A 12,483-nucleotide genomic window follows, 5' to 3' on the forward strand; every position below is an offset into this window, starting at 1 on the left:
TTATACAGTGAAAATTCAGACTATTATACAATATTCCCACAAGTTTTAGAGTAAGAACTTTTTACCTCAAAGTTACTACCCAGAACACCATACATAACACCTTGCTTGATATAATACTTGTGAAGTACAGTTGATGCTTGAACAACACAGGGGTTAGGGTTTGACCCCTAAGTAGTCAGAAATCTGAGTAAAACTTTTGACTCCAGAAAATCTTAACTACTAACAGCCTACTGTTGACCGTTTAATTGAGACTAAACAGTCAATTAACACAAATGTTGTATGTTACACGTATCATATACTCTATTCTTACAATAAAGTATGTGGTAGAAAAGTTATTAAGGAAATCATAACGAAGAGAAAATATATTTACTAGTCATTAAGTAAAAGTGGATCATCAAAAACATCTTCGTCCTAAAGGTCTTCATCCTCGTCATCTTCACATTGAGGAGGAGGAGGAGAAAGAGCCTTGCTGTCTCCGGATGTCAGAGGCAGAAGTGGAAGAGATGGGAGGGGAAGCAAAAGAGACAGGCACACCTGGTGTAACTTTATGGCAATGCATGGTAATTTCTGCCTGACATTTTTGCTTTTTTGTTTCTCTAAAAATGTTTCTGTATGGTACCGACATTTTCTCCACCATTTGCTTTAGTGTCATCGTCTCTATCATAGAAGGATCCACGTGGTAAAAGAAGTCAAAAGGAGTCTTGAATAACCGGAACCTCTACCAGACTGCCTAACGTCAACCTGTTTTCCAGCACTGCTTCTTTTACATCTTCTTCCTCACTGTCTGTCATTGGTTAAGAACCACTCATCTATCAAGTTATCTTCTGCTAATCCCTCTGGTGTGGTGTCTATTAACTCTGGAATCTATATTTAGAAACCTTTCACTCCATACCTTTTTTCTTCATCATATCCACAATCTCTTTCATGATTTCCTTGATTTGCCTATGAAGTCATGCACAACATCTGATACAGTTTTCTCTAGAAGGAATGAATTGTTTTGAGTCTGACGGCTTTCATTTTTTTTTTTCTATAACAACGATGGCATCTTCAATGGTGTAATCCTTCCAGATTTTCATGATATTCTATTTATCGGGGTTCTCTTCCATAGCGTTACAATCTTGTCCATACAGTATTATGTGAAATGAGCCTTTAAGGTCCAGAAGCCAAACTGGAATCTTGGTGTTTGGAGGCAAGTAGACCACTTCAACACCTTTCGTGTTGAACTCATGGGGTTCTGGGTAGCTAGGGGCATTGTTCAATATAAAAATAACTTTAAAAGACAGTCCCTTTAGTAGCAATGTACTTCCTGACTTCAGGGACAAAACATCCATGTATCTAGTCCAGGAAAAGAACTCTTGTCTAGGCCTTCTTGTACAACAAAAAGGCTGGCAGTTGGTGTTTATTTTTTCCCTTCAACACTCAGGGTGTTAACAACGTTATACACAGAGGCAGCCCTTACTGCATTTGCACAAAACAGTATAGCCAGCCTATCCCTTCCTGCCTCAAATACTAGTGCTTGCTTCTCTTCCTTACTACTAAATGTCCTTTATGGCACTTTTTTTTTTTTTTCCCCAGAATAAAGCACTTTGCATTAAAACCTTGTTCAGGCACATATACTTGCTCCTCGATAATTTTCTCAATGGCATCTAGAACTCATCTCTGCTGGTCCACAGAAGCTGCTTCTACTTCTGATATTTTTTGAAAGCCAAACCTCTTCCTTAAATGATCAAGCCATCCTTTTCCGGCATTACATTCTCTAGTGGGAGGTCCTTCACTATCCTTCTGCTTTGTCATATAATGTCTTTGCTTTTTCTTAATATTAGGGTCTATAGATACACATTTCTTATAGCAATCCTGCACCCACAGAAAAGCTGCATTTTTAAGGCGAGATCAAAGTTTTTCACAAAAAGTGCAAGGGTTTTGCTCCTGCTGGCGTAGCTGCAGCAACAGTGTCACAAATTTCTTTTTCAACGTGTTTCTTACACTGGATGAATTTATCTTGAAATGGTGGGCAACTGCAGCTGCAGACCTCAATCTGCGGTACACATCAAGCAATTCAACTTTTTCCTAATATCATAACGTTGCTTCTTGGGAGCACTTCTAGTGTCACTAATGACACTCTGTATGGGTCTCACGGTATTACTCAAGGTTAATGGTATCACACTAAACGTCACAAAAACTATGTGAGAACCACAAGATATCACGCAATTTACTGGAGAAAGAAACTGCTCACAGGGAGATGATAAGCATCACAGGGCATTTTAAAGTGGTGCACGAAACAGTAACGCTCACTGGAAAAGGCTAAGAAATTATTACAGTAATACAGTAAGCACTACAGTTAACTTCGTGCAGCTATTTTATCAATTTTAACTTTTTATAATAGATTCATGTATATTTTATGGTAGTAAATGATAAAACAGACTATTATCTATATATATTGTATGCATTCCTCATATACCTAACTTTTTCTTATTTTCTTAAAGTATTTCCAGGCTACCTGGTGCGTCCACAAATTTTTTAAATTGCTGCAATTCTCAAAAAAAAAAAAAAAAAAAAAAAAACCCAGTATATTAATTGAAAAACCATCCACGTCTAAGTGGGCTCATGCAGTTCAAATCCGTGTTGTTCAAGAATAGGCTGTAATCTGTTCACAAATTGTGAGAAAGATTAATTTGAAGTTTGAAAAAAAAAACCTACCTTTGCAACTGGAGTATTACATAACTGATGTGATTTTTAAAAATATCTACTTCCTTTATAAGGCATAATTTTCATTTTCTAGCAAATTGTTTTTCACAGAATAATAAATCCACTCTAAAATAATATCTTAAAAATATTAGACTGCATAACAAATTTACCAGAATGACAGGACACAAAATCACCAAGAACTTTTGCAGCCTAAATTTGGAGCTTGTTGTGTTTTAAAATCCCACAAATCAATCAAATTAAATTAATAAACATAAGACTGGCGGTAAGGCTATCTTATCTGTGAACATTCCCAGCCTCACTGCGGAACCCAGCACCTCGCCAAGCACACGCGCCTCTGCACTTGGCTGATGTCTCCGCATGGCCGGCGCCGCCCCCTTACCTTTCTCGCTGACGCTCTCGCTCTCCAGTTCCACGTCCTCGCAGCTGGTGTACTCGGGCGTCGACACGCCCTCCTCCTCAGAGCTGCTCACGGACATCTGCCGCTTCTTTCCGCCCCTCTTGGACCGGTGCGGCTTGGGCGGGGACGGCCGCACCGACTCGGACTGGTCTGAGCTCAGAGAGTCGTTCCGCAGCATGGTCTCCACCTTCTCGCGCTTGGCCTTCCGCATGAGGACCGCCGAGCTGGGGTCCAGGCGGCTCTGCTTCCTGAGGGGCTCCTGGGTTTTGAGCTCCGTGGCTTCTGCGGGAACCGGCCCATGCCTGGGCGCCGGTGGGCTGTGGTTCGTTAGCTGCTTGGCGCCCGGCGCCCTGGTCTCCGCAGTCCTCTCAGCCGAATAGGCCCGCGGTGAGTCCGGCGGCGAGGCCCTGGCCGCCGCCGGCGCGCGTTTGCCGACCTTGCCCTCTGGCAGCGCCGCGCCCGCCTCGGTGCGCGGGAGCGCCACGTCGCTGTGGCGCCGCTCGTGCCTCGCGCGGGACACCCGGGCGTGCATGCGCATCTGCTGCTCCTCAGGCGGCGGTTTCACCGGGTACCGAGCCAGGTTCGGGTCGCTGCGGTACCTAGTCTGATATTCCTCCTCCTTTCTTTGCTTTTCCTCATCCGCCACTTTGCCCTCATCCCTTTTTTCCGGCGTGTCTGGGTAATCCTGTGATCGCCCTTTCTCAAGCCTTCGGCTTTCCCGCCTTTCTTTACGTTCCCGTTCTTCGACGGCCCCCTCCCCCGGCTGCGCTGAGGTCTTTGGCACGCGTTTCCGCTCGCTCTTAAGGGCGCCTTTGCCATTCTGCTCGGAAAGCCCTGGGGTCTTCTTTCTATGGTATACAAAGAAACGTCAAGGAGAGCAATTTATAAACTTATAGACATAAAAAACATGTTTTCTTCTCATTCCAGTCTTAAATCATTTCAGTTACAATAATTAGTTATAGGGATTTGGATCTGAAGGTGGAACTGTAAAGGAGTTGGAATTTTACAATGTAAGGGATCTAATGGGAACACATACTAATTATTACCAAATACAGTTTTCATAAGAGTGTGATGATTGTACTACATTTAGCAGCTCACTGAAGCGTAGTTGCTCTTGTTAGAAGTTTACATTGAATCAATTTACTTTTCTTGAAATGGTGATAAATACCTTGCAGGGTTCATGTGAGGATTAGAGAGACACCATCTGTGAAGATGTTTTATGAAAGGGTAGAGTGTCGTACAAATGGAAGGAGTTCTCCAGTGTCTCTGATTCTTTGTTCTACTAATTATACTTTTTCTCATCTCTACCTTTAATTTTCTGTTTCTAACTCCTTGACAGTGTACAAAATATGGTCAAGAATTCTTCAGTAATTTAAAACAAATAAACAGAGTGTCTCTTTCAATCTTGCTTCTCCCTGAAGTTGGCCAGCTCTTTACACCGGCCACCTTTCTTCCTGCTCCTGTACCTCCCAATTCCTCATTGCTTTCCTATGAATTTATATCATTAGTAAAAGTATTCCTCCCTATCAGTCTTCTTCAAATTTTAACTAAAAAGTCAGAACAAAAAGTCTCTATTCAGCCCTCGTTCTTGAAATTTTTGTAGTTGTTCACTATATGTCAAAAACAACTCTTTTCTCTTTAGAAACTTTACAGCTCCAAATTCTCTCTTATTTAAAGATACCATCTTCCAACCAGTTCCAAACTGCATCTTCAGTATTTTTGTCTCTTCTTCTCCCACAACAATTTGTCACCAAATGCTATTAATTCTACCTTCCCCGAGATATCTCTGGTGTCCTTTCTATCCTTTCTCCAAATAGCTTAGGTACACTCATTCTCTCGTACTGCCGTCTTATATGCTGTGTAGCTCCCCTGCAACTCCTGATTATCTTATAAAGCTTAATTCAGAAGTCACTTCCTCTTTCCTAGGGCTCTCAAAATACTATACGTATTGCCTAGCTTTGATCAAATTAGCATCCTGGTTAATTGCCTAGGTGTCTGTCTTCCCTAGGATAGTGTGTGGTCTCTTCCCTAGGATTTGTCAGAAAAGCAACCATGTATGTTCTAATCATCTTTATACCCTCTGGTTCCTGGCACAGTGTTTATCTGTAGTAAATACACAATGACTGCTGGCTTGAATAATAGCTACATTCACTGAAAGTCTACCATGTGCCAGCTTGGGAAGAACACATGTTCTCTTTTAATACCTGCCACAACCCTGCAAGTGAGTTTTTACTGACTATTGTGGAAGAGCCAGGACTAGAATCCAGACCTGTTTAACTTTGAGGTCCTTGATCTTTTACTGTATGGGCTTTGCTTGAAAAGGGGTTCAAAAGCTTTCCTTGGAGCCTCCTTTCTCCAAGTAATGGTTACATATATAAAAACAACAAGCCCAGTCTAAGTCCTAACAAAAGTCCTGGCCCCCAAACCATGAGCCTCGTGAGCCTGTCTTCCTTGTCAACACTTTTTCCCAGTGCATAGCTTCATGTTTGCCCATGAATACATTTTGGAATGAATCAATCAATCAAAGTAAATAATCTGATCATATTAGTCTCTGTTTAAATATTCAGTGGTTTCCCTTTCACCTACAATAAAAGCTATCAGATGTAACCTGTCCCTTCACTACCTCACCAGCCTTTTCTCCCCAACATTCCCTCTGCTACTTGCACTGTAGCCAGCAGCTATCCTTTAGGAGGCCCTCACCTTGGGCTTGTTCCTTCAGGCCATGGGCCTGTGCAAGATACCTGGAGCACCCATCCTACCCTTCTCCTGGTTAATTCCAAAGTCACTCTTTAGAGCTCAGCATAAAAGAAATGTCCTTAAAGAAGGCTTCTCTGATGTGTCCACATACTTTCTGATAGGTCAGATTCCCCCATCACATCCTCTCAGAGCACACTTTTAATTAAAGGGCTAGGTTTATAAATGAAACATGATCTAAGAGCTGTTCTGAGTTCACTGTTGGAAGTTGGTAGCTCAGCTGGGTGACTTAGTTCGTGTTTACATCTGTGCTTGATATGAAAGAAACGCTTTCAACAAAGGTCTCCTAAGGAGTACATTCTAGAGATAGACAAAACCCCTCAGACCTGTTGTTTTTCCATGTGGGATCTGAGAATTAGTACTTCCACATTTTCCTTCCATTAATAGAAGTTAAATTCTTGAAAACGGGTTTGCTCTCCTAGCAAAATCTTGCCTTTTGCTTACAGGGTGAAAGAACTATTACCTCTCTCTAGGAGGTTCACTTCTAGACCTGGATGAAGCCTGCTTCTGTTCAGGCCCCAAGGCTTGCTGTGAGGGCTCAGCCCCTTTGCTCCTGTCTGGTGGTGCGCTGGGAGGAGCAGTGTCCTGGGAGGAGGCAGCTGCTGTGCTCAGGGGTGTCTGAGACCGCGATCGCTCTTGGAGTCGTGCTTTCTTTTCTCTTGGTACCTCAGAGCCAGCACCTGTAGCTGTATCACTCAGGGTTCCATCCTGACTTGTCTGTTGAGGGCCGCTTCCAAAGAACCATGCCCCAGATTTGGTTAAGATTTCTTGTTGCTTTCGACATAAATTGCATACCCACATAACCTATTTGAAGAAGAAAGAACAATATAAATTTTTATGCCCTCTTGGAAATAATTTTTCAGTATCTTAAAATATATTTAAGGAAAAAAGAACAGTATTCATTTTCATATTTATCCTTGCAAATTTCTTGAGAAAATGGTCCTCCCACAAGTCACAGTCAAATATATGAATGCCTAGACAGGGACTTGTCTGAGACTAGAGAACCTCTGGGCAGCCAGAATAGAGTTTTTTCTCAGCATTTCTAATTTGATGATTCTGTGTTTCCTTTTACCATATATCTGTTATATTTTTATAATTGACTCTGGAGTGTTAGCTAAGATGTTCTAAGCAAGGTAGTTAACTGATTAGAAAAATGTTACCAGGAAATAAAAGAAAAAAGAAAAATGTTATCCGGAACTACAGAATCAATATGTATATACATAAGCCTCAGTACTTGCAAGTATTTTTAAAAAGTCTGTCTTTTCAAAAATCACCCACAATTAAAGGCAATATTAAAAATATTCATATAGAAGAAACAAACATAAAAAAGTAGGCCCACAAAAAAGGTCAATCTGTATATTTTCTCTAGTTTCTTAGCAATAAACTAACCTTAAGCTTATTTATGCTATAAAATGTAATTTTCCATGCACATAATTACTAAAGCAATAAATGTGACTCTGAGTTTATTCATATGTGACCACTCCAATGTAATGTTTCCCAAGGAGAGCTATTTGGGAACCATCATTTAGCAACATATCCGCTGATAAATTATAAGATGTAGCACCACTTAAACCTATATATCTGTTCTCCATTTGATGACCTTTAAAATGAATGTAATAATGAGGACAATTATCGTAATAAAAAATAATAATGGCAACAATGACTAGCTGTCACGGGGCAAAGATAGGTGCTAAGAGCCCCATGAGCCATCTTTTCAAATATCCTCAGTATCTCTGTTTCTTTGTGCTGTGATTTTACATCGCTGCCTCAGTTGCATTCCTCCAAAGGCACTTCAGGTGTTTTGTGTTTGTTTGTATTTCAGGAACTACCTCCACAGGAAAAGCTAATTACCAAACTCTAGGGTTCCTTTTCACAAATACTGACTCAATCAACAAGTACTCAAAAATATTGTATCAGGATGAATAAATCGTAGATATGTTAATTGAGAAGCAACAGAAAATAGTAATAGTAAATGCAGCATTGTTTAGTAGGTCAAATGAAGAAAATGAACTACTGAAAAAATTCAGATAAATAAGGAAAAGCTGTAACTATAGCCATAGAATAAGATGAAGCTAAAATAAGAAAAAGACAGGAAAAAAGTAATACGTTTTTTTAAAAGGAAAATACTGCAGATGAATTAAGAACTGCTTTCCAGGCAAGAAAACTCAAATGAATTATAATATAGGAAAAATTAAGACTGAGGAGAAATAATTGCTATAAAAAATTTAAAATTCATGAAGGTTAATTGATTTATTTAGACTCCCAGTCATAAAATGAAGTGTACTAGGTTCAAAAAAGCAGTTAGGTATAACATCGACACAAAGCATTATAACCAGTATTACAGAATTCTCATCTAACAAGATGTCAAACAAGATGAACAATTCATTGCATAAGCCTATATCAAAATAAGGGGTTTATGGAAAGCAACTTGAATTTAAGTGCTAGCCAAATAAGGGTATATGTTACAAAATCTATTACTGAGATGGTCCCTCAGACGTCCTGATTGTTTGAACGTGGACATATCAAGGATAACATTAAAAGGTGTAATACTCCAGGGCCAGGACCTTCATGAACAGTCAGTGACACTGAGTCTTTTCTGCCCAGAACCCTGAGTGGGGACAGGGGGCATGTGTGTGGCAGGAAGGTTTTTTTTTTTTTTTTTGTCTCTTTAGCGGACAAGACCATGATAAGTGTGAAATCATGTAATTCATGAAGATTGGTATGAAATTTTGACTATTTTACATCAAATAAATATTTCTTAGACTAATAATAAGCAACTTATTACTCATCATTTAAAGTAGGTTCTTTTCAGCCAGGTGTGGTGGCTGACATCTGCAATCCCAGCACTTTGGGAGGATGAGGGGAGCAGATCACCTGAGGTCAAGAGTTCGAGACCAGCCAGGCCAACATGGTGAAATCTTGTCTCTACTAAAAATACAAAAATTAGCCGGGTGTGGTGGTGCACGCCTATAATCCCCGCTACTCGGGAGGCTTAGGCAGGAGAATCACTTGAACCCAGAAGACAGAGGTTGCAGTAAGCCGAGATCCCACCACTGTTCTCCAGCCTGGGTGATAGAGCGACACTCTATCTCAAAATAAATAATAAGAAATAAAATAAAGTAGGTTCTTTACTACAGAAATACCAAGGTATACTTAGGATAAATATGCAGTTTTAAAAAAACCATTCAGAAAACACAAATTTACAATTACAAAGTTTCTAAAATTGGATAAAGCCAAATAAAGAAGCAGAAAGGAGCACAATAATACTGATAGAAGGGTAAAGGATACTCTTCATTTTACATCTGAATATTTTCTAGAAATCATTATCACAATCTTTCTTTGATTGCTTCACATTTGTAAACGTTACAAAAAAATGGGTCAATGAGAATGAACTGCCAGATTTGGGTGTGTTCCAGAGTTTGAATATGTGCAGAATTGCTACCAGATCAATTAAAAGAAACACAATTTATTATTATTAAGTTGAATTTTACAATTTAATTTCACTTCCTGTTTACTCAAAAGGTTACATTAGTGACTTTGTCAAAACAGCATAGGCATTTTAAATAATATTCTTAAAATACTGTGTATTCATTTAAGTCTGTGATGCTTCATTAGTTTTTTTCTATTTTTAACATTCACTAAAATATTGTATAATTCCAAACTTTTCCTATGTCTTATTTCCTTGATACCACAAATATTTTTAAATTTGTATTTTTAAATTAACTATAAGTGTAGTCAATCCATCCTCCGAACTGAAACTAAAATTAACCATAACAATGTTAAAATATTTATTTTTATTCAAATATCACCTCCCAGTCTATTTGCAGTTCTAAAAATTAATCATACCTCAAATTTTACAAATAAAAAATAAACTGCTCATATGAGTTATAAAGAAAAATATATAAGATTACAATAGAATATTGTCATACATTTCAGCACAGTTAATACCAAACAATGCAGACCTCTACAATACATTTTTTGAAGTCAGTATTAAGTATTATATTTGCCTCAAGCTATAGATAATACAAGAGTGCAGTAGGGAGACATTTTTAACAAACTTTTTTTTAAGAAAGAGTTTAAGATGCAACTTTGTCTACAAAAAAATGCTATTTATTTAAAGCACACAAACACATCTTTTAGAAATTGCACTATGAAGGATTATACCCTGATTAAATACCCTGGGATATGTTCCAAACTAATCTAAAGTAGGCCTATGCAATAACTGATCTTAACAATTTACAGATTTTAAGCAATCACATACAAACTTGATTCAAATACTATTGTGAAGTTACATGACTTTTGAAATACCATGCCACATATCAGAAAATATGAAGGATTGAAAATCTCTGACTTTTTGCTGTAACTGCATTTTTAATTGTCTTTTCCTCTTAATTCTTAAGCAGTACACTAAACTATTTTATAAAACCCACAGGAATTTTTTACCCAGAGAAATAAAAATTGCAACACTTTCTGCTATACATATACAGAAAATTCCATAGATAAAACCACAAGTCTGGCAGAAAAACTAAAATGGTATTCAAGTGGAAGAAATATTGAAATATTTACAGAGCTGGACACACAGAACAAAAGACATGTATTTCTTGATTTATTCTTGATGATATTACTAAGGTGATTCATGACGAGGTCCAGGATAATTTTTTTTTTTTTTTTGGGGGGGGGGGGCGGAATGGAGTTTCACTCCTGTTGCCCAAGCTGCAGTGCAGTGTCGTGATCTCATCTCATTGCAACCTCCACCTCCCAGGTTCAGGCGATTCTCCTGCCCCAGACTACCGAGTAGCTGATTGCAGGTGTCCACCACCATGCCCAGCTAATTTTTGTATTTTTAGTAGAGACAGGGTTTCACCATGTTGGCCAGGCCGGTCTCAAATTCCTGACCTCAGGTGATCCACCCTCAGCCTCCCAAAGTGCTGGAATAACAGGCGTGAGCCACTGCACCCAACCCAGAATTCTTATATTAACACAAATGTCTTCCTTATAAGAATCCATCTGAGGTATTTAGTATTATAACATAAAGAATAAATATAAGCATGAAGGTTTAAAAAAAGAGATTGTGATTCAATTTTCATTTGATATTTTTACAGATAAATGTTAAGATCGATTTTCAACTAATATAGGATGTTTTTAAAAAGTATTATGCTACCATTTTGAAAAACATGAAAAAGAAGATGAGATACTCAATTATAGTTGCTGCATTTTCTGAATACTTTTACTCATTTTCCTTACTTTCTCTATTCAGTAAGCACTCACTCTAGCAGAAACTAGGGACAAAATTATCAAGGCAATATTTCAACTTTGTTGACAAAAGTAGATGAGACGGTAGAAAACAGTAGATGTCAGAATAAATGAGAATGAGTTCCTTTTGGTTCTGGTAGTGTGAATGTGTATGTGGGTGGGAATGGGTGGGGGTATGTGGGTATGTTCTCTTAGTCTTTTTTTGTTGTTATTGCTATTTCATAAATTTATTTCCCTTTGGAAGTTCATAAAATATGTGGTTTTATGAAAGACAAAAATATGATATAGAATGTTTCTTTTTAATGAGTAAATCACTTCCAATACCACTGTCTTACTATTAGCATTTTAATATAATTTTATACTTGTGCTATAGTGATTCTAAACTTTTCTAAAGCATTTTAATATCTACAAAATATTCTATAGAGATGGAATATCACTTACCTGGCCCTTAAACTGCTTATAACCTTTCACATTAACACTGAACTCTGCAGTGAAAAGTGTGTTGATCAAACTTTTTTTCATATTTATGGTCTTTTTTTTAGGATACATTGGAAAAAATCAAATTATTTGGTAAAATTTTAGAACATATTTAAAACTCCTCTCCTATAATCACCGTGTGGTAATAGTTGGGGCTCTCTGTATAATTTGCAAAATAGCTTAAGGGGTGCTAAATTGTAACCCAGAAGTGACAATATCAATTCTGCACTTTAAAATCTAATGACTTAATAATGCCCCTAACCCTGTACTCTTACAAATGTTTCAAATTTGAAATAATATAGTGAGATTCATTTAGATAATAGAATCATAAGCCACACAGCAAAAAGGAACCTCAAGGAAGGGAGATCACAATGAATTTCTAGAAGCTGCTAAGTGTATACATGGAAAAGAGTGGTAAGTGAAACAAAATGGAGGAAGCTATAGCTCAAATCACAGATGGAGGAGGGCCATAACCAAGAATGGAGCTGATCTTCTCTGCAGAACCCATGAGAGGATCTAGGTTAGATGGCAGATACTATGGCAGGAGAGAAGTGAGAAATAGAATTAAAACAGATGACCATTTGTCTTTTTTTTTTTTAAGTTTATTTTCCATATGCAGAATGACCACTTTCCCACAAATCTGAAACAGACAGGTGTTGCTGACCTGCAAAGAGCCTTTCGCATTCTGGCAGGTAGATTTTCTCTATCCTAATGGCTGGTTCTCCAGTTGTTCACTCAAAAACACTTCCCACATATGCATACACAAACACACACCCCAATCATCCATTCTCATGCCTCGTTTTTGTTTATTCCCCCATATATGGCTAATCAAGGAACACTAAACTATTAAAATAAAAACTATAACATTAAAGAGAAAGGCTAAAAACAACATAGAG

General features: G+C 38.2%; 1 protein-coding gene across 3 annotated transcripts in view; it reads right to left on the reverse strand.

The window, feature by feature from the left end:
- Positions 1-12,483, reverse strand: part of RIMS1 (regulating synaptic membrane exocytosis 1) — a 494,019-nt gene that overhangs the window by 218,224 nt on the left and 263,312 nt on the right. For 2 of the 3 annotated variants that reach the window (XM_023219183.1, XM_023219184.2), the window contains 2 exons: positions 6,321-6,661; positions 3,086-3,951 (listed from right to left, as the gene is read on the reverse strand). In XM_023219183.1, coding sequence (XP_023074951.1) covers positions 3,086-3,951; positions 6,321-6,661 — 1,207 coding nt within the window. Of the gene's footprint in view, positions 1-3,085; positions 3,952-6,320; positions 6,662-12,483 lie in introns of those variants that run through there. The other variant, XM_023219185.1, reaches the window with a different exon arrangement.

Source organism: Piliocolobus tephrosceles, chromosome 5 (genome assembly GCF_002776525.5).
Source record: "Piliocolobus tephrosceles isolate RC106 chromosome 5, ASM277652v3, whole genome shotgun sequence".
NCBI lineage: Eukaryota > Metazoa > Chordata > Mammalia > Primates > Cercopithecidae > Piliocolobus > Piliocolobus tephrosceles.